The sequence below is a fragment of the Orycteropus afer genome, unplaced genomic scaffold (genome assembly GCF_000298275.1).
Source record: "Orycteropus afer afer isolate SDZICR_OR568_19922 unplaced genomic scaffold, OryAfe1.0 scaffold00032, whole genome shotgun sequence".
In the NCBI taxonomy this organism is placed as follows: Eukaryota; Metazoa; Chordata; class Mammalia; order Tubulidentata; family Orycteropodidae; genus Orycteropus; species Orycteropus afer.
Genome location: NW_006921619.1, coordinates 13,621,312 through 13,640,122, shown reverse-complemented (window position 1 = coordinate 13,640,122; position 18,811 = coordinate 13,621,312). Strand labels below are relative to the sequence as shown.

General features: G+C 37.7%; 1 protein-coding gene across 1 annotated transcript in view; it reads right to left on the bottom strand.

The window, feature by feature from the left end:
- The window catches only part of LOC103192915 (LIM domain containing preferred translocation partner in lipoma), a 637,368-nt gene that overhangs the window by 136,901 nt on the left and 481,656 nt on the right, over positions 1-18,811 (bottom strand). Inside the window, exon 6 of the mRNA XM_042780290.1 lies at positions 13,290-13,459. Coding sequence (XP_042636224.1) covers positions 13,290-13,459 — 170 coding nt within the window. The remainder of the gene's footprint in view (positions 1-13,289; positions 13,460-18,811) is intronic.

The window sequence follows — 18,811 nt, the reverse complement described above, 5'->3', positions numbered from 1 at the left end:
GACCCCTCTTTGGGTTTCCGAGGCAGTACCACTATGGAAGTAGATTGCCCCATCTTCCTTCCAAGGAGTGGCTGGTGGGTTTGAACTGCCAGCCTTCTAGTTAGCAGTCAAGTGCCTTAGGCACTACACTAGCATAGGAAACCCTAAGGGGCCATTCTACTTGGTCACATAGGGTTGCTATGAGTTGAAAATCTACTCCAATGCAACTAACAATAACAACAACAGACCCTTGTCACTATTAAGCACTCAAAAGAGAGCACCTGCCTCAAGATGATAATGAAGTCAGCCTTGGCTGATATCCCCTTACTCCATAGGGAGGTGAGCAAAAGAGATCCAGGAAATAGGCTTTTTTCTTGTTTTTTTTTTTTTTTTTGAAGTTAGCTCTGGTGGCACAGTGCCTAAGGCACTGGACTGTTAACCAGAAAGCTGGTGGTTCAAACCCATCAGCCACTCCTCGGAAGGAAGGATGAGCAATCTACTTCCATAGTGATACTACCTTGGAAACCCAAGGAGGGGTCGCTATGAGTCAGGTCCAAATACACAGCGGTCAGTTTGGTTTTCTGGTTTTAAGTAAGCTTGGCTGTGGGAGGGAATTACCATGTCCCATTCAAAGTCATCAGAACATCAGAGACTCTGCATTCAAACTCTCTGGCATTTTTTATGTACAAGCCAGGTCTGTGTGTTTGACCTTGAGTGAAGCAGCTCTTATGATAATTCTATGGCTGGAAGCTAGACAGCTGGCTTTACTCTCACATCTTTCCTTTCAATCTTTTATATTTACATTTCAGCAATGACTCTGCTCATAGGCTCCTGGAGCCAAGTTCTTCTCTTTCCTTTTTATATACATACACAGTGTCAAGTCCAAGGTACACCAAAGGGGAAGTAAAGGGTACATGAGTCAATGACTTTGGGAGGAGATACTGGAGTCTGGAGTGAAATAGGGTCCCTGTTCCCATAAATATTGAAGCAGTAATACGCTCACTTACTCTATTAAGAACTGCAGAAAAGACAAAAGATGAATCAGATATGACCCCTATAATGCCCCCTATCACTTTAAGGGTTTCAAATCAGAAAGGGAATGTGTCAAGGACTCAAATGACTTACAATACTACAATACCAGTAGATGGTGCAAACATGTAATGCACTCAACCGCTAACCAAAATGTTGGAGGTTCTTCTGACAGCCACCTTAGAAGAAAGACCTGGCAATCTACTTCTGGAAAATGAGCCATTTTAAACCCTGTAGAGCACAGTTTTACTCTGACATGCATGGGGTTGCATGCAATCAACTTGATGGTAACTGGTTAACTAATTAGCTAGGCTAAGTCTTATGAGATAAGTAAAACAAAAATATTCCACAGTAGAACTGCCCCCCCCCCGCCCCCACAGGGCTATAAATCTGTAGGGAAGCATATTGCCATATCTTTCTCCCACAGGGCTGCTGGTGGGTTTGAAACAGCGACCTTTAGGTAAGCAGCCAAATGTTTTAACTACTGAACCACCAAGGCTCCTTTCTAGTTGAGGAAGAACCAGGAAACCTTTGTGATTTAGGTTGGCTGATACACATTTTCAAATGATAGAGATGGAAGAAGGCACAAGAGAGATGACAGCCTGGGCAAAGACTCAGTAGTCTAATACATCAATGTCTGAGGAAAGAGAGTTCAGTTTGTCCAAGAGATGTGGAAGAGAGATGGTAGATAAACTTGTTGAAGTATTTTGGGGCCATTCCTTGGAGGAGCTGCCCTGGAAGTGGCTCTCAAATTCAAGTGTGCATAAGAATCCCCTTCAAGAACTTTGAAAAAGTACAAAATTTCTGGCTCCTTCTGCAGAAATTCTGGGGAGGGGCGCAGTACTTAGCCATTTATGGATGAACTCATCTGATTCTGAAGCAGTTAACCGCTGGCCACATTTGTGAGAAAACCAAGCTTCCAGACTCAAGATCTGCTCTCCTTCAGACTCTAGGATCTCTCAAGCCAGCAGTCTGTTGCTTATATTCCAGAGAATGAAATGTTAACTTGTAACTGCCCCTTGGTGATTCAAGTAAGGCAAAACTGCAAAATACTTCTTTGTAGATTTTGTATGTACAGCCCAGGGCTGGGCCATGGTGTAGTTAATCAGTGCTCAAACCCCCACGTTTTGTTTCTGTTTAGCTGTTACTGCCTCTTTAAAACCTCAGTTGCCCCACATAACCATGTGAATCAAGAATTACCACTTTTGTTCTATATGTGGGGAAATTGAAGCTAAAACAAAGTGACTGCAAAACAGTAGCTGGCCAAACTGGGCGTGAATCCGTTCTGACTTTAAATTCCATACTTTCTTTAAAATCATTCAATAACTCGCAGCAGGCCCCCTAAGTAAAGGATTGAATATCTTTCCTAGGACCCTTGAAATTTAAACTTACTTTCAAATTTATTTTTAGGACTGATTTCATAACATAAACACACAAGCACCCAAACACTGCTCTGTGCCTTTTCCTTCTAATTGGAAACGTAAGGTCCTAGATACTGCTTTTTTTCTGATGGTGCAAAGCATTTCAATTCTATGCTGTAGCTGGGTAATTATCATTCCTTTATCCTTTAAGAGATATAAGATAAATAGGAAAGAAAATGAGGAACAGACTCCTTCCCTATTTTCTTTCCATCCTTTTATCTCTAAAGTAGGAAGTTTACTGAATCACTGCCAACAATTCACTCAGCCTAATGAAGTGTATAAGTAATGGGATTAAATAATCTTAAACCATTATTACAGTGGCCTGATGCTGACATTCATCCAAATTCTGGCAAACAGAGAGTGGTGATTTCATGCTTGATTTAAAAATAAACAAACTAGGGCAGTGGGAAGGTTCTAGCATAAAGTTTCAGAGGCATTTAACCTGGAAATTTGAGACCCGCCATCCTGGTTAGGGTTGAAGCAAACACTTTCCTATTTCTACACTCTCCAACCAAAATTTACTAAATCCAACATTTTCTAGGGATGTCTCTCCAGGCCTTGTCGCCACATATGGCTATTCATGTCAGACCCAAAGAAAGCAGTTTTTGAAGACCTCTTCAAGGCTCATGGTTTCTATTCCTGACTGCCATAATAAACTATATAACCTCAGGCAAATCATTCAGCTCTCTGGACTTTAGTTCTTTAGTTTTTCAGCTATAAAAATGATGTTATTGACTTTCTAGGGTTCCTTCTGGCCCTTGAAAAATATTTTAATTCTATGACAACAGAAGTTAAAGTAATTCTGGATAGAAACTGGGAGGGAAAGATTATGGTCAGCTAGGCTCTTTGCTGTTCTGGGCAACCTATTTACAGGTCTGTGCCTCACTGTCTCTGAGTTCTCTTGAGCTAACAGAAAGGTTGGTGGTTTAAACCTACCCAGGGGCTTGATGAGAGCAAGACCTGGCGATCTGCTCTCATAACCCTATGGGGCAGTTCTGTCTGTCACATGGTGTTGCTGTGAGTGGAAATTACTTGACAGCATCTAACAACAACCAAGTGCCTTTTTGGAGCACTCTGTAATGAGCAGAAACTAAGAAGGGCAAAATGCTGGGAGCTATTTGGGGCAAGGGCCAAATAAACAGCATTAGCAAAGGGCAGTGCAGTAAGTTATTCGTTCTCCCACTGAGAGTGTTGCTCTTTTATAATTACTGGGTGATAGCACAAATACTTGTTAAAGGGAGAGGTGCTTTCCAAAGCACATTCAATCCCAAAATCATTTCGCTCATGAGTTAATTATCCCTGTTACATTTTATAGCATTCTTACTTAGATCCTTTACATTTTTAAAGTTTTACCTACGTGATTTTTTTTTTTTTTAATTTTTTTGGTTGCTGTTGCTTTTGCTGCTTCTGTGAGGAATATTTTCCTGTTCTGTTTTCAAAATCTACATTTATAATTTTGTTTTATTAGCATGCTAAGCTTTATTTCTAATATCTTAGATTTCCTCAGGTTTTCTGTAAAAACGATCCAATCATTTGTAAATGAGTGTACATTCTAATCTCATAAACATAGTTTTGAGAGAAAAAGTCATAAAAATATAGATGATATAATGACATTCATTTAAAATTAAGAAACAAACATGGCAGCAACACTATATATTGTTTAGACATTCATGTATGTAGTAAAAGCATTTTTAAGAATGGATGGATATGATCAAAACAAAATTTAGGATAGTGGTTAACTCTGTAAGGGTTTTGGGAATGTGATTAGGGATGACAACCTAAGGAATTTCAGTTAAATTTCTAATGTTTTATCGCTTAAATTGGATTATGGGTACATGAGCCTTTGCTGTCTTATGCTTTATACTTTTGTCTATGTTAGAAATACTACATAAACCAAAAAAAACAAACTCACTGCTGTTGAGACAATTCCAACTCACAGCGGGCCCTCCTTGGGTTTTCGAGGTGGTATCTTTACAGAAGCAGATTGCCCAGTCTTCCTTTACATTAAAATACATACATTTTTAACTTTTTTTTCTCTGTTTCCCAATATCCCTGGCAAGGGTTAGAATGTCAATAATGGTATTAATATAATAGGGATGATTCTGGTTGTATCTGGATCCAGGGAGGAGGCTGGTCATTGATCAGTCTGTTTAATTAAAAATGTCTCCTTTTACTCTGTTTGCGTTGTTGCAGTTGCTTCTTATCCCTTTTAAAAAATATTTTACTGTGATTTTGGAGAAAATATACATAGCAAATTAGGTTCTCATATAACAATATCTATACATATTATTCAAGGAGCTCTGGTGGCATGGCGCAGTGGTTAAAACATTCAGCTACTGACCAAAAGGTCAGAGGCTCCAAATCATCAGCTGCTCCATGGGAGAAAGATGAGGCAGTGTGCTCCCACACAGATTTACAGCCTTGGAAACTCTATGGGGCTGTTCTACTCTGTCCTGTAGAGTTGCTATGAGTTGGAATTGACTAGATGGCAGTGAGTTTGATTTTTGGTTTATACGTACTGTTTAGTGACACTGGTTAGACTTTACACAGTATGTCAGCACTCATATTATTTCCATTTTGGTTATTTTGTTTCCATTAATCTAACTTCCTTAGAAGCTCTGGTAGTGTAGTGCCTAAGGCACGTGACTGCTAACCAGAAGGGTGGCGGTTCAAACCCACCATCCACTCCTCGGAAGGAAGGTTGAGCAATCTACTTCTGTAGTGCTACCGCTGGGAAACCCAAGAAGGGGTCGCTATGAGTCAGGTCTGACTTGACACCACATAACGACAACAACAACTTCCTTGTCCCCCTTACCTTCTCATGTTTGGTCCAGGAAAGATGCTGACCACGAGGCCTCACTTAGATGACAGTGTACAGGAGCACAGTACCCATGGTTTTAGTATTTATTTATTTTATTAGCCCCCCTGTCTTTTGGCTGATAGGTACCCTCCAGAAGTGGACTGAGTTCTAAGTTTAAAGGGTATCTCAGGGTAACAGTCTCAAGGGTTCCTCTAGTCTCTACTGGTCCAGTAAATCTGGCCTTTTTTTTTTAGGAATTTGCATTTTGTTTTACCTTTTTTCCCCCCTTATTCTATCTGGGGTCTGTTTTTGTCTTTAAGTTAGAATGGGTGATAAATTTCATTAAAGGCCCTTTTGACCATTACAAAGATGACTGGCTTGCTCTTTTTCTATTTCTGATATATTAATACAAAGCATAATGTAAAAGATCTAAATGACCTCATACTGCAATCATGGAATTACGTGGATGTGACCATAACATTTATGTGGCATTCAAATCGCTAACATTTCATTTAGGATTTGTGTATTTGTATAAGTTAGAGTAGTGTAGAGTAGAGATTTTTTTTTTTTTTTCTTTTGAGGGGTTAATCTACATAAGGAATTATTATTGGTATCATGATAACTTTATAAAATGCCCTAGAATGCATCTCTTCTCTTGCTAAGGTATGAAAGTTGAAATAGCAGAGGAGTCATCCATTCTTTGAAAATCTGCAAAATCCTGTTAGTGAGATTTCCTGGGTCTCTCTCAGGTAGAAGAGCTCTCCCACATTTAGGAGGTTACTCATGGTTTCTTCCCTGTAAGATTTGCACAGAAAATAGACCCTTTATATAAAATTTTAAGTTTAATAATTTAAAAAATCTTCTATTTCTATGCTTGAGCTTCCTTTTCATTCTGAATTTTCTGGAATTTTTGTTTTCTCTCTTTCTTATTGTTACCAATGTTCACTTTATTGTTCATTTCAAAGAATCATCTCTTAGACCTAAAGTTATTTAGGTCTTTTCCAATTTATCAACTGCTGTTTTTATTTTAACTAATTATTCTTTCTTTATGCTGCTTTTGTTGCTCCTTAATTTATATTCTTTCTTGTTCAATTAAAGATACTAGGTTAATTTGGAATTCAACTTGGGTTACACCTTATTCCATTGCCATGCAGTATTATCATCATCATGACTTTCTAATATTTTTTTTGACTCAAGAGTTTATACTTGCTTATCTTTTAATAAACTTCTTGGATTACTACTGTACTAGGTGCAAATCTGCCTGGAAAAGTAGGAACTGCCTACAGTTTCCTTTTGGAGTTTTTCTTTTCCTTTTACAGTCTTTTGATATTTTTTCTTTCTAAGTCTTCCATGGAGATTTGGCAAGAAGATAGGATATCTTTGGTGGTATAGATCAATGATCATTGATTAAATCAATCTTATTAATCACATAATTTAACTCATAAATGATATGTCAGAGATTGAAAGAACTATATCAAAGTCATAAAAATATGGTTTCCCACTTTCATCTTATATTTCATCAATATTTTTGTGTTATATATTTCAATGCAATGTTATTTCATGAAGAAAGACTTAGGGTGGGTCTTCATCAGGAATTGTAATTTTGATCAACAAACAATTGGTTTGGTCCATTTAATTGGTTTTGTCTTGAACTGTACCTCAACTGCCATTAATACTGCAGTATTATGAAATTTATCATTTATTTTGGTCTGGGTTTACTATACCATCTTTGCCCATCCCTTTATTTTAAGATGCTTTTATTGGTTCCTTGATTAACAGGGAGCTCTGGTAGCGTAGTGCCTAAGGCACTTGACTGCTAACCAGAAGGCTGGCGGTTCAAACCCACCAGCCACTCCTCGGAAGGAAGGTTGGGCAATCTACTTTGGTAGTGATACCGCCTCGGAAACCCAAGAAGGGGTCGCTATGAGTTGGACACAACTGTACAACAGCTTTTATGGCTTCCTTGCTTGTGACAATTTTTATTTGTTCTGGACTTTTCTCACATTTTATTTTGATTAATTTATTTGTCTGCTTGGATATTACTTTGAGTAACTTTTTCAGAAAGTATATGTAGGTGATATATATTCTTTTTGAATGTCTATGAATTATTTAAAGACTATTATTATAGAGGGAAAAAGTTGATAGTCTTTTATGTAACAAAAGCAAGTTACAAATTAGTATCCATGGTATGATCCCATTGTGCTTCTGGGTAACTACACATAAACTCACATACATTAGTATATAGAAATAGACAAAGTATATGTGGCAAAGTGTAAATGGTGATTAGATTTAGATTAGGAAAATACTGACTTTTCTCTACTGCTTTCTAATTTTTTTCTAATAAGCTTAACAAGGCTTAAAAACTTAGGATATATATTAATATATATCAATTCTTCAATATATAATTAACTATACATATAATAAATAATTATTTTTTTTAATAAAATAATTTCTTCCTTATGGTAGTGATTCTTTAATACATATAAGAAAGATTATTCTGAAATCAACATTTCCCTAACATATCTAAAATTAGGCAAATGCCACATTTATAAAATTCAGTGACTGGGTTAACTATTATTTTTGAAAACTTCACATTAGGAAGAAATAGTCATAGAAGAAAATTAGGAAAAAGGAAACCTAGTAACAACAAAAGAGATTTCCAGTGATTTCTGTTGGATACATGGATAGAGGTAGCTTTGGGAATCAAAGTTCAGGGTTCAAGTCCTGGCTCTGACACTCACAATCTGTGGAACCGAGCAAGCTTACTTTTTCTAAGACTCAGTTTCTTACTCCTGGAAATAAAGGCGATAATAATTGTATACATACACTGCCTAGGATCTTTACAGGACAAAATGAGAAACAAGAAAAGTGCTTTGTAAAAGCAAAAGCACTAAACAAATGTTAGTCATTACAATTACTTTTAACCATTAAAAAAAAAGTTTTGCTTTTTAACTTGAGGCATTTCAGGGAGAACCATATGTAAATACTCAAGAAAGAAAGAGGCATATGATTTTTTCTCTGTAGAAGTTCAGCATGTCAAGTTCTGCAATGTTGGAAGGTAGGATTCATGCAGTCTTCAATTAAAATCTTAGAGATAGTTACAGATGATTTTAAATGAGGAGGGTGGGAGCTGTCAGGATGTTCATGTCTTTAGAAGCTGAACATTAGTTGCAGGGAAGTAGTATGGACTCAGCATAAACTGCAAGTTAGAAGATCTGTTCCTAGTATCTTTTTCTTGCCTTTTATTTTGAAAACTTCAAAGCCATACATTTTTAAAAAAGGACTAATGATATCTATTTCACAGGGTTCTAATAGGTATCATAATATGTAATAACAGATGCTCAGGAGCACTGTAAAACGTAATTGGCTGCACAAATGGAAGAACTAACTATTCATAGTAGACAGAATGGCTACACCTCTCAAGAGAGCACTTGACAAATTTGGTATTTCTTCCTTGAAGCATTTCTCTCCTTCCTGGGAGAGTGCTTGGGGGATGATGATGTAGAGATCCGGGAGGACAAATGTTCCTTGGAGATGAAGGAGCAGAGGTGGGCAATAAGAAAAGAGGTGAAAGGAAGTTCATGTTCATGTGGATTTTTCAGGTTTAGTCCACACTTTAGGTTCCTTTTCTGACACCCACATAAAGTGCAGGCCATAACCACTTTTAAAACATTTTACTAGGACAAATTGAGCAAATAAAAGGGGAACTTTCCTGCAGAGATACAAAAACGGTAGCTCTTAGTGTAGGTTGAACAGTAAGAATGATAACTGCAGCCATTTAGTGACATAAGGACCAAAAGGATACTAGTGTCTTTGCCACTAATGTAGGGGTTAGTGAGGGCAACAAGTGTCCAGGGCAATCTCTAAATTGCACTGTTTCCCGAATTTTAAGAATAGACGTTGATAGCAACAACACATTAGCAGAAACACCATTTCCCTCTTGTCTGGCTGCCTCGGTCAGGTACTTTTCATATTTGTGGCACCTAGGATACATTCTACACCTGGTCGGGTGTCCCCTTAGACTTGCACCTGGGGGCAAGTATCTCCCTCAACGCCCCAGCTACACCTCTGCATGTTTACCATGAGTGAGGAAGGGTGTTGGGCCAGACGGGGTTAGCAGAAACTGTTCACTGATGCCCCCTTTAAGTGGTGCCAAGGGCATGTGCTGTAACTGCCATATCTTAGATAGGCTTCTGTACTAATGTGCCAAGGTCAGGTACCTTAAAGTATTTAGACTCCTGTGCAGTTGGCCTCCTATTTCCAGAGGCCCTTTAACCACTCGAATTTCAACTCTAATAAAAATGTCTGTACTGACTTCCACAGCTGCTGTTAGGAGTTAGATTTGATTCACTTATTTCCTTTCTAAGGAGGACCTTTGGCTGCCATTTCGTAAACACACTTTTGCAGCAAGTATTTGATGTGCTGTGTTCCTAGACATAGACTCCTCTGCAATGCTAAGGAGAGAAGGGCAATTCTTTTGTTCACTCTAAAGTTATGAATAAACCCATCTCGTTAAGGGCAGAAGGCACAAAAGCAGGAAGCACTGTTACTATCCTTCATGCTTGTAAAACCCTAAAACCAAACCTGTTACCATCACGTCAATTCTGACTCATGGGACTCTTCATACTTATACCAACATAAAAAATATCTTAAGCTCTTCTTAAATATGTCCTCATATTCCTTCTATGGCATTTATTTATTTTTGTATTACTATAGCAACTGCAGCCAGGAACCCAGTCTTGGAGGGTTTCTACACTGTTTCACATTATACCAAGTGAAAAAAGCAATGGTAATAATGTTATTAATCAGATTAAGCCCTTATATTAGTAAACAATTTCATCACTTATAAAATATCACATCCATGATTTTGTTAATTCCTTCTCTTTGAGGACAGGGAATAAGCAAATATCTCCCTTTAAAAAATGAGGACACTGATGCTCAGAAAGGTTAGATGACTTACCCAGAGTCACAGAGGAGATGTAGGACTACTACAACCAAACAAACTCTAAACTTTTTGCTGTTGAGTCAATTTTAACTTATAGTGATCCAGAGTAGAAATGTCCCATAGGGTTTCCAAAGCAATAATCTCTAAGGAAGCAAACTGCCTCATCTTTCTCTGCAGAGCAGGTGTGGGGTCTGAACCACTGACTTTCAGACGAGCACTTAACTACTCTACCACCAGGGCTACATTCAGCTAGAACCAATAAATTCAATTTCTATCACATTATTTCCTAAGGAAATTTTATTGCTCTTCATTTTATTCTCATCATTTACATAAATCTACAAAAATAATTGAAACTAAGCTTTCCTTGATATTGCTAATAATTATACAAATTCAAATCAAAACAACTAAAGTTAACATACTAAACTTATTGAACTGGGACAAAATAAAAAATAAATATGAAAACCCAATATTGGTGGAACGGTTGCAGTTTAGTGTATGGATTCAGTACTGATGGTTCTGAGATTGTGAAAAATCTTTCTATAGAAACTTACTAAGGTAATACAAAGGCCCTCAAAATTATCTTAAAATTAACTTGGTAACAGGAATGAAAGAATTTATGCTAAGAAAGGAATTCAAAATGAAAAATACAAAATTTTACTTATTTACAGGCAAGTTATTTACAATACTCCAAGACTGGAAAACATCCAATATCTTTTGAGTGGCAAATGGCTTTTGAATGTAGTTTATAAATACAATGTAACACTAAATAGATAAAAAGCTAAAAATAAAGATTATGAACTGGGAAACTATATACAAATGAATATTAAGTTAATCAACAGAAAATACAAAACAAAGCATATATAAAATTATTACAGTGCCTTATTGAAACAAATCTGTTGAACTATGAGGAGACCTGGTGGTTAAGCAACTGGCTGCTAACAGAAATGTCAGCAGTTCAAACCCACAAGCTACCAGTGGCTCTGTGGAAGAAAGGACCTGGCGCTCCACTTCCATAAAGATTACAGCCTAGGAAGCCCTATGGGGCAGTTCTACTCTGTCCTTTAGGGTTGTTATGAGTCATAACTGACTTGATTAAGGATTCAAGAGACCATAGAAAAATCACTGAATCAGAGCTGAAGACATTACTGGTGTGTTTTCTCTTAAAACTACATAAAAGTTAAATTTTATTCAAAAATTTAAATATAACTTTAGGCTGATCAATGATGAATATTAGCAGCCATAAATATTTATATTAGACTAGTCTCATGTCCTAGGAGCTCTGGTAGCATAGTGCCTAAGGCACTTGACTGCTAACCAGAAGGCTGGCGGTTCAAACCCACCAGCCACTCCTCAGAAGGAAGATGGGGCAATCTACTTCCATAGTGATACTGCCTTGGAAACCCAAGGAGGGGTCGCTATGAGTTGGGACTCGATGGCAAACAACAACAACAGTCTCATGCCCAAACTCTGAGCATGCAACTGGTGGTCCTTACAAAGCAACAGTAAACTAAGGAGCCATCTTCAAAACTCTGATTTTATTAGAGGAAAAAAGGGGGGAAGGATAAAAAGCTGGGATCTCTCTGCCATGTGGACTTTGTGCAGGATGTTTTTGGGACATCAGTCTCCACCACTACCATCCAAAAATCAAACCTACTGCCATTAAGTCTATTCCGACTTGGGGAGACTCCACATGTAGAGCTGTTCCATAGGGTTTTCTTGGCTGTAATGTCAGGGATTTTTTTAAACGTTCCCTAATGTTAAAAACACATCTTTCTTCTCTGGCATTGTTTGGTGGGTTTGAACCCATCAACCTTTAAATTAGCAGTTTGGTAGAAACTGTGCCACCCAGGGGCAGTCCCACCCATGTAATGAGGCAATCTGACTGGGTGTCCTCTCAGGTGATTCCTGTACTAAGGGCTTTGGTTCCAGGAGAGACACACATAGCCTAGAGTCCTTCTTAATACAGATTCCATCTTCAAAACAAGCTAATGTCATTTCATTCTCCCAGCCCAATGCCCTCTTCCAGAGAAACCTCTTTGTATTTCTATACAACTTATTGGACTTAAGAGAGTTCAGAAGAAATTAAAGTGCTACTACATCCATCTGAAGGCTAAGCTGAACTCTGAAATCAATAGTGAACAAAGGTCTTTGAGTAAAGTTTAAATGAATTCTGATAAGAATTAAATTACATTTTAGAGTTACTATGGATAGGTCTCATTAGAGAAAAACCTTGATTAAAGGTTTTATGTGAGAAAGAAGTCAAAAAGGACAGTAAGAATTTCCATTACTTGAATTCACCCAGCTATCCCAAGTACATGACTAAATATCTCTTGGATATATGTCCTTGTCATAAGCACAGTTTAGTAACAGGCAACCAAAACAGAAGAAGCTGGCATCTTCAAGAATCACAGAGATCTTCTGGAATGGTGACTGGAAATTAAACCACACATATTAGAAACCCACCATGCAGTCAGCTTAGACTTTCCTCAATCTTGTGACATTCAGGGATGCAAGCAAAGCATTTAAAAATGGAAGGAGGTACTTCTGAGGGGTATCTGAGAGGTATGAATCTCACTGCTAAAGCAAGGTCTTCACACTCAGAAATAAGAAATAGGTCCATTAACTATTTGTATCATCGAAAGCCTGCTAGGGAATGGGAGGTAAGAAACATTCTAGATAGCATAACAAGGGATTCAGAGGCCCAGGAGTTTGAAAGAACATTGATGAGTCCAGAGATTCTGTGAAGTTTCTCTAAAAGCACTGGAACCTGCAAATGCAGGGTGAGATTTAATAACAAGAAGTATGAGTCTGTTACTTAAGAAACCTTCTGATGCTTCAGGGAGAAACAATGCTAACTTGTACATACAAGCTCAAAAGTCACAGGACAAAGATCTTCCCAGTAGACCACTAACTGAATGGCAGTCCTATCTCTTCACATATATGACCAAGGGATAGAAAGAAGGAATAAATTAAGATATGCCAATTCACTTCACATACACATATTGTAAGGTCTGGGGAGAAATAAAGATCTGATGATTACATTCTTGCTGGAGTGAGGGACTTACTGCCAAAGAAGACACTGTTAGCAAACACCAGGAACAAATCTGGAACTTACAATGTAGCAGGGCTCACAGTATGCTTTCTTTTCCACTGCATAGAAGGGCTGCCCCCGGAGCTTGTTGTTACAGATGATGCAGGTAAAACAATCCACATGGAAGACTTGATCCATGGCAGTGCAGCCTGTCCCTTCCCCAACGACATTTTCCCCACAGCGAGCACAGCGGCCTGAAAGAAAAAAGGGATTGATTGTTAAGTACAATCAGGGGACACTCCAGCCTTCTAAAGAGCCAAAGTGGGTGAGACAGCAGATTCATAATGTCAGCAGCAGTAACAGAACCACCATCGTTATCACTACCATGGGCAGGATCACCAGCATAGCCACTACTTTCTTGGTAAAGGAGTCTGAGTGGTGCATACGGTTATATGCTAGGCCATTCACAAAAAGGTTGGAGGTTTGAGTCCACCCAGTGGTGCCATGAAAGACAGTCCAAGAGACCAATCTCCATACAATTACAGCCATTGTACCCTATATAGTGTTATGTTGTTGTTACGTACCGTCGAGTCGGCCCCGACTCATAGCGACCCCTCCTTGGGTTTCCGAGGCAGTATCACTACAGAAGTAGGATTGCCCAACCTTCCTTTCGAGGAGTGGCTGGTGGGTTTGAACTGCCAGACTTCTGGTTAGCAGTCAAGTGCTTTAGCCACTATGCTACCAGAGCTCCTCCCTATATAGTAGTACAGTTCTACTCTGACACAGATGGGCTCATCATAAGTAGGAACTGACTGGATGACAATGGGTGTATCATTTGTAACGTAGTCCTAATGTGGTGCATATCGTTAACATGCTTGTTTGCTAGCCAAAAGGTTGGTGGTTCAGATCCACGACGAGGAGCCTCAGAAGACAGAACTAGAGGCCTATGTCTGAAAAATTAGTCACTGGAAACCCTATGGAGCCCAGTTTTCTTTCACACATATTGGGTCTCCATGAGGCAGTTTGGACTCAGAGGCAACTGCTATGTTTTAATCCTTTGTAAGAGTGGCATGATGGGGAGTTTACATCAATCAGTTGAGGAAATTAACCCTCCAGCCCCAGGTTCCACAGAAAGTAACTGAGTAAAGCTGAACTCTCTTCATTTGGAGTCAAGTGCTCATCCCACTATACCCTATCTGCCTTTAATTTTACAGGCAAGTATGAAAGGAGCATGGCTCAGCATGTTAGGAGTGCAAGGCACAATCTATAAACAGTCTAGGAATGACTTTCTCCTTGGAAAGACTATTCATCCAGTTAAGACTGTGAAGGAACTGGGTCCAAACTGAACTTTAATTCCTTTCACAAAAGCCCTGGCTGTAAAACCTCTGCTATAACCCCCAGGGGCAAGCAGCCCCTTTTATTTTCAAGAGAGCTTTGGCCAGTAGAAAGTTCTTTCCTGTACTGAAACAAAATATGCCTCCTCATTCTGCTACCCAAAAGCTGTAGTTCTGTCTTAGCAGCCTCACAGATCAAATCTTATCTCTCTTGGACTTGACATCCTTTAAGACATGAGAATTACGTTATCATTTCTCTAGAACAGTTCTTAGTTTGAACATCCCTTAATCCTGTAACAATTCCATATACTGTAGGGTTTTGAGCTCCCTCAGGGATCTGGTTGTCATTTTTCAGCCCAGTATTCTGTCAACTTCTAGTACTCTTAATCAATTAGTAGGATATGTAGTCTACACATTAGTATCATATTTAGGTTTTTAAAAAATCATGCTAATTTCTAAATAGAAATAAAAAATAAAATTCAGTAGACATAATAGTAGGAGGCATGATGCTAGTTGTAATCTTCACCAAGATATGTATATCTGGTTCCACTTTCAGTTTTCCTTCTTATTGATAATTTCTACTCATTTCAGATCACTAGGAATGGCAGTAAGGATTTTCAGGCATTTACTGATAAGTTATAGTAAACATAATGTTTCCTATATATTAGGCATTGTTCTTGGTGCTTTATATACATTCAATTACTTAATATTCAACAAAAACCCCATGAGATATGTACTGTTATTCTATTTCATAGCTGAGGGAACTAAGTCACAAATGGGTTAATTACCTTCAAACTCAAGGAGTCCTGTTTCAGGATATATGTTCTTAGCTATGCTGTATTTCCTCTTACTAGGATTTTACGATGCTATATTTCCTCTTACTAGTTTTTTGCATCAAGATTGAACACAGATCTAGCATCATGGAGAGATTTTTCACTGAAGATTGCCTTTCAGCACTCCATCACATTGGACTGACAACCATTTCACACTTAAATATGAGAAGGCAAAATGTTTCAATTTGGAAGAAGAAAGGCAAATATATTTTAAATCATCTCTGGTTGCATTTAGGCCTAGACAATATTTCCTTATATTCTCTTATAGGAGGATTTGATGTGTCTTTTAAGTATGGCCCAACTTATATATTATTAATTTCTTTCTACAAGGAATAACCAATATCAAGTACTGGACATATAAAGTGCTCTTGGAAACTGAGCTGTCTCTACTACAGCTGATACTATTATGAAGTCTTGATAACATATTCTTGTCATTCAATAAAACAGTTTTATAGAATATTTGTAATAAACTTTCTGGCTGGTTTTATAAGCTACTAACAAGCAACTAACAAACCAAATCCAAGTGTTATCTTGTACCTGTTTCTATTATAACTTGTAATGATAACTTTAAAATTTTGGACTTCCCCTGGCTTTAGGGGAAGTTACTTCATATGGCACTATTTTGTGAACATTCTCAAAAACACAAAAAACAAAACAAAACAAAACAAAAAACACAAAACAAACTCAATTCATTTGCTGGAAAGTTCACTGTGATGAATATGATGCTACAATTCTAAGAACTTCATGCCACCATTTGACAACGTTTTATAACAGAAAACATATTGGAGATTGGGACAACTAGATAACAAATCTATAAAATACAATTTTTAAAGATTCACTGTCATACATATTATTAAAACTTTCTATTTTTTTAACTTCTTGTGCAAAATCATCATATTCCTATCAATATATACCTGATTAATATACAGGAGCTCTGGTAGCATAGTGCCTAAGGCACTTGACTGCTAACCAGAAGGCTGGTGGTTCAAACCCACTGGTCACTCCTCAGAACGAAGATGGGGCAATCTACTTCTGTAGTGATACTGCCTTGGAAACCCAAGGAGGGGTCGCTATGAGTCAGGTGTGACTCGACGGCATATAACAACAACAACAACAACAACATTATTCATATATGTACTCATCACTTACTGACATGGTTAGGTTCCAAAGACTAGATCATTATGTGAAAACTGGCATTATGCAAAGATGGAGGATGACCACTTCAGATCACAAAATGGAGGATGACTACATTATTACATAACTGCGAAATTAAATTACAAAGCTGCTAAACCACTGAGAATCATGGTGCAGTAGAATTGACACTTAACCTTAACCATTATAGCCAGTGTCACTCCTGCCTCGCTCCTCAGTGTTCATTACTGCTAGACATGTATTGTTAATGTGCAAACTAATTGGATGGTACATTTTTTACTATTGTTGTAAACCCAAAGTGTCAGATGATGAGAAAAACAATGAGAGGACCAGGGGCACTGGAATCTATTTCACTAAATTTTACATTAAAATGAATAGGTTCACTAAATTTTACATTTTAATGTTATAATGCAATCATTTTATACTATTATTTTGATAACTTTTTTGGCCTTCAATGAATGATATTCACATCACAGATTTATTTTGGTGAACTGAAGAAATAATGCAATAGTAATACCAAAAACATACAAGTTTAGCAACAGAAGGTAAAAGTACAAATGATATGAAAATACTCTGAATTGAATGGTACTTTTACTGATTATTGGCTAAAACACACTGATCACAATAGCCTTTGGGGTACATGTGCAACTTTAAAAAATGCAATGATTATTAAAAGCACACTGGATTCTTTGGAAATTGGTAACTTTATATTTAAAATATTTAAAATACAGGTAAGGGAACTTTACAGTTGTAGCAGTGCATTGACAAGAAATTCAAGTTGGATTCAGAAGAGGATGTGGAATGATAGATATCATTGTTTTTTGTCACACAGATCTTGGCTGAAAGCAGAGAATATCAGAAAGATGTTTACCTGTGTTTTCTTGACTATGTTAAGGTATTCGACTGGGTGGATCACAACAAATTATAGATAATGTTGTGAAGAATGAAAATACCTTAAGATTTAATTGTGCCCATGAGGAACCTGTACAAAGATCAAGAGGCAGTCATTTGAACAGAACAAGGGGATTTTGTGTGAATTAAAAATCAGGAAAAGTGTGTGTCAGGGTTGTATCCTTTCACCATATTTATTCAATCTGTATGACTGGCAAATAATCCAAGAGGATGGACTATATGAAAAAGAACACAGCATCAGGAGTGGAGGAAGACTCTAACAATCTGTGATATGCAGATGACACAACTTTGCTTGCTGAAAGTGGAGAAGACTTGAAGCACTCACTGATGAAGATCAAAGTTACAGTCTTCAGTGTGGATTACACCTCAACATAAAGAAAACAAAAATCCTCACAACTGGACCAATAAGCAACATCATGATAAATGGAGAAGAGATGGAAGTTGTCAAAGATTTCATTTTACTTGGATCCACAATCAATGCCCATGGAAGCAGCAGTCGAGAATTCAGATGATATATTCCACTGGGCAAATGTGCTACAAAAGACTTCTTTAAAGTGTTAAAGAGCAAACATGTCACCTTGAAGACTTGGGTGCCTGACCCAAGCCCTGGTATTTTCAATTGCTTCATATACATGTGAAAGTTGGACAATGAATAAGGACGATCAAAGAAGAATTGATGCCTTTGAATTACAGTGTTAGCAAAGAATACTGAATATACTATGGACTGCCAGAAGAACTAACAAATATGTCTTGGAAGAAGTACAGTCAGAATGCTCCTCAGAAGTGAGGATGGTGAGATTTGGCCTCACACACTTTAGATATGTTATCAGGAGGAATCATTCCCCAGAGAAGGACATCAGGCTCGGTAAAATAGAGGGTCAGCAAAAAAAGGGGAAGACTCTCAATGAGATGGATACACACAGTGGGCTCAAACACAGCAATGATGGTAAGGATGGCACGGGACTAGGCAGTGTTTTGTTCTGTTGTACAGAAGGTAGCTAGAGGTTGGAACCAACTCAACAGCATCTAACAACAACAATTAAACAAAACAAAACATATCACTATTTCCTTTTCTAGATTTCAGACAGGATTACTTATTCTACCAGGAAATATTAATTATCTGTGGAGCACACTATGAAAACATAGCTCTGGCCAAATTTTATCAACCAGTAGTCATAGTGGTCTACTAGGCAGCTAGAGGTAGTAATCTTGATCCAGAACATGGATGCTCAAAGCTTAACATCTGGAATACAAGAGACAGAGCCTACATGGTACAAGGACAGGCTGATAGCTACCCACGGGCATCTGAGAGTGAAATTTAATTAATTTAATTTTATTTATTTAATTAATATTATTTATTTATTTATTTATTTAA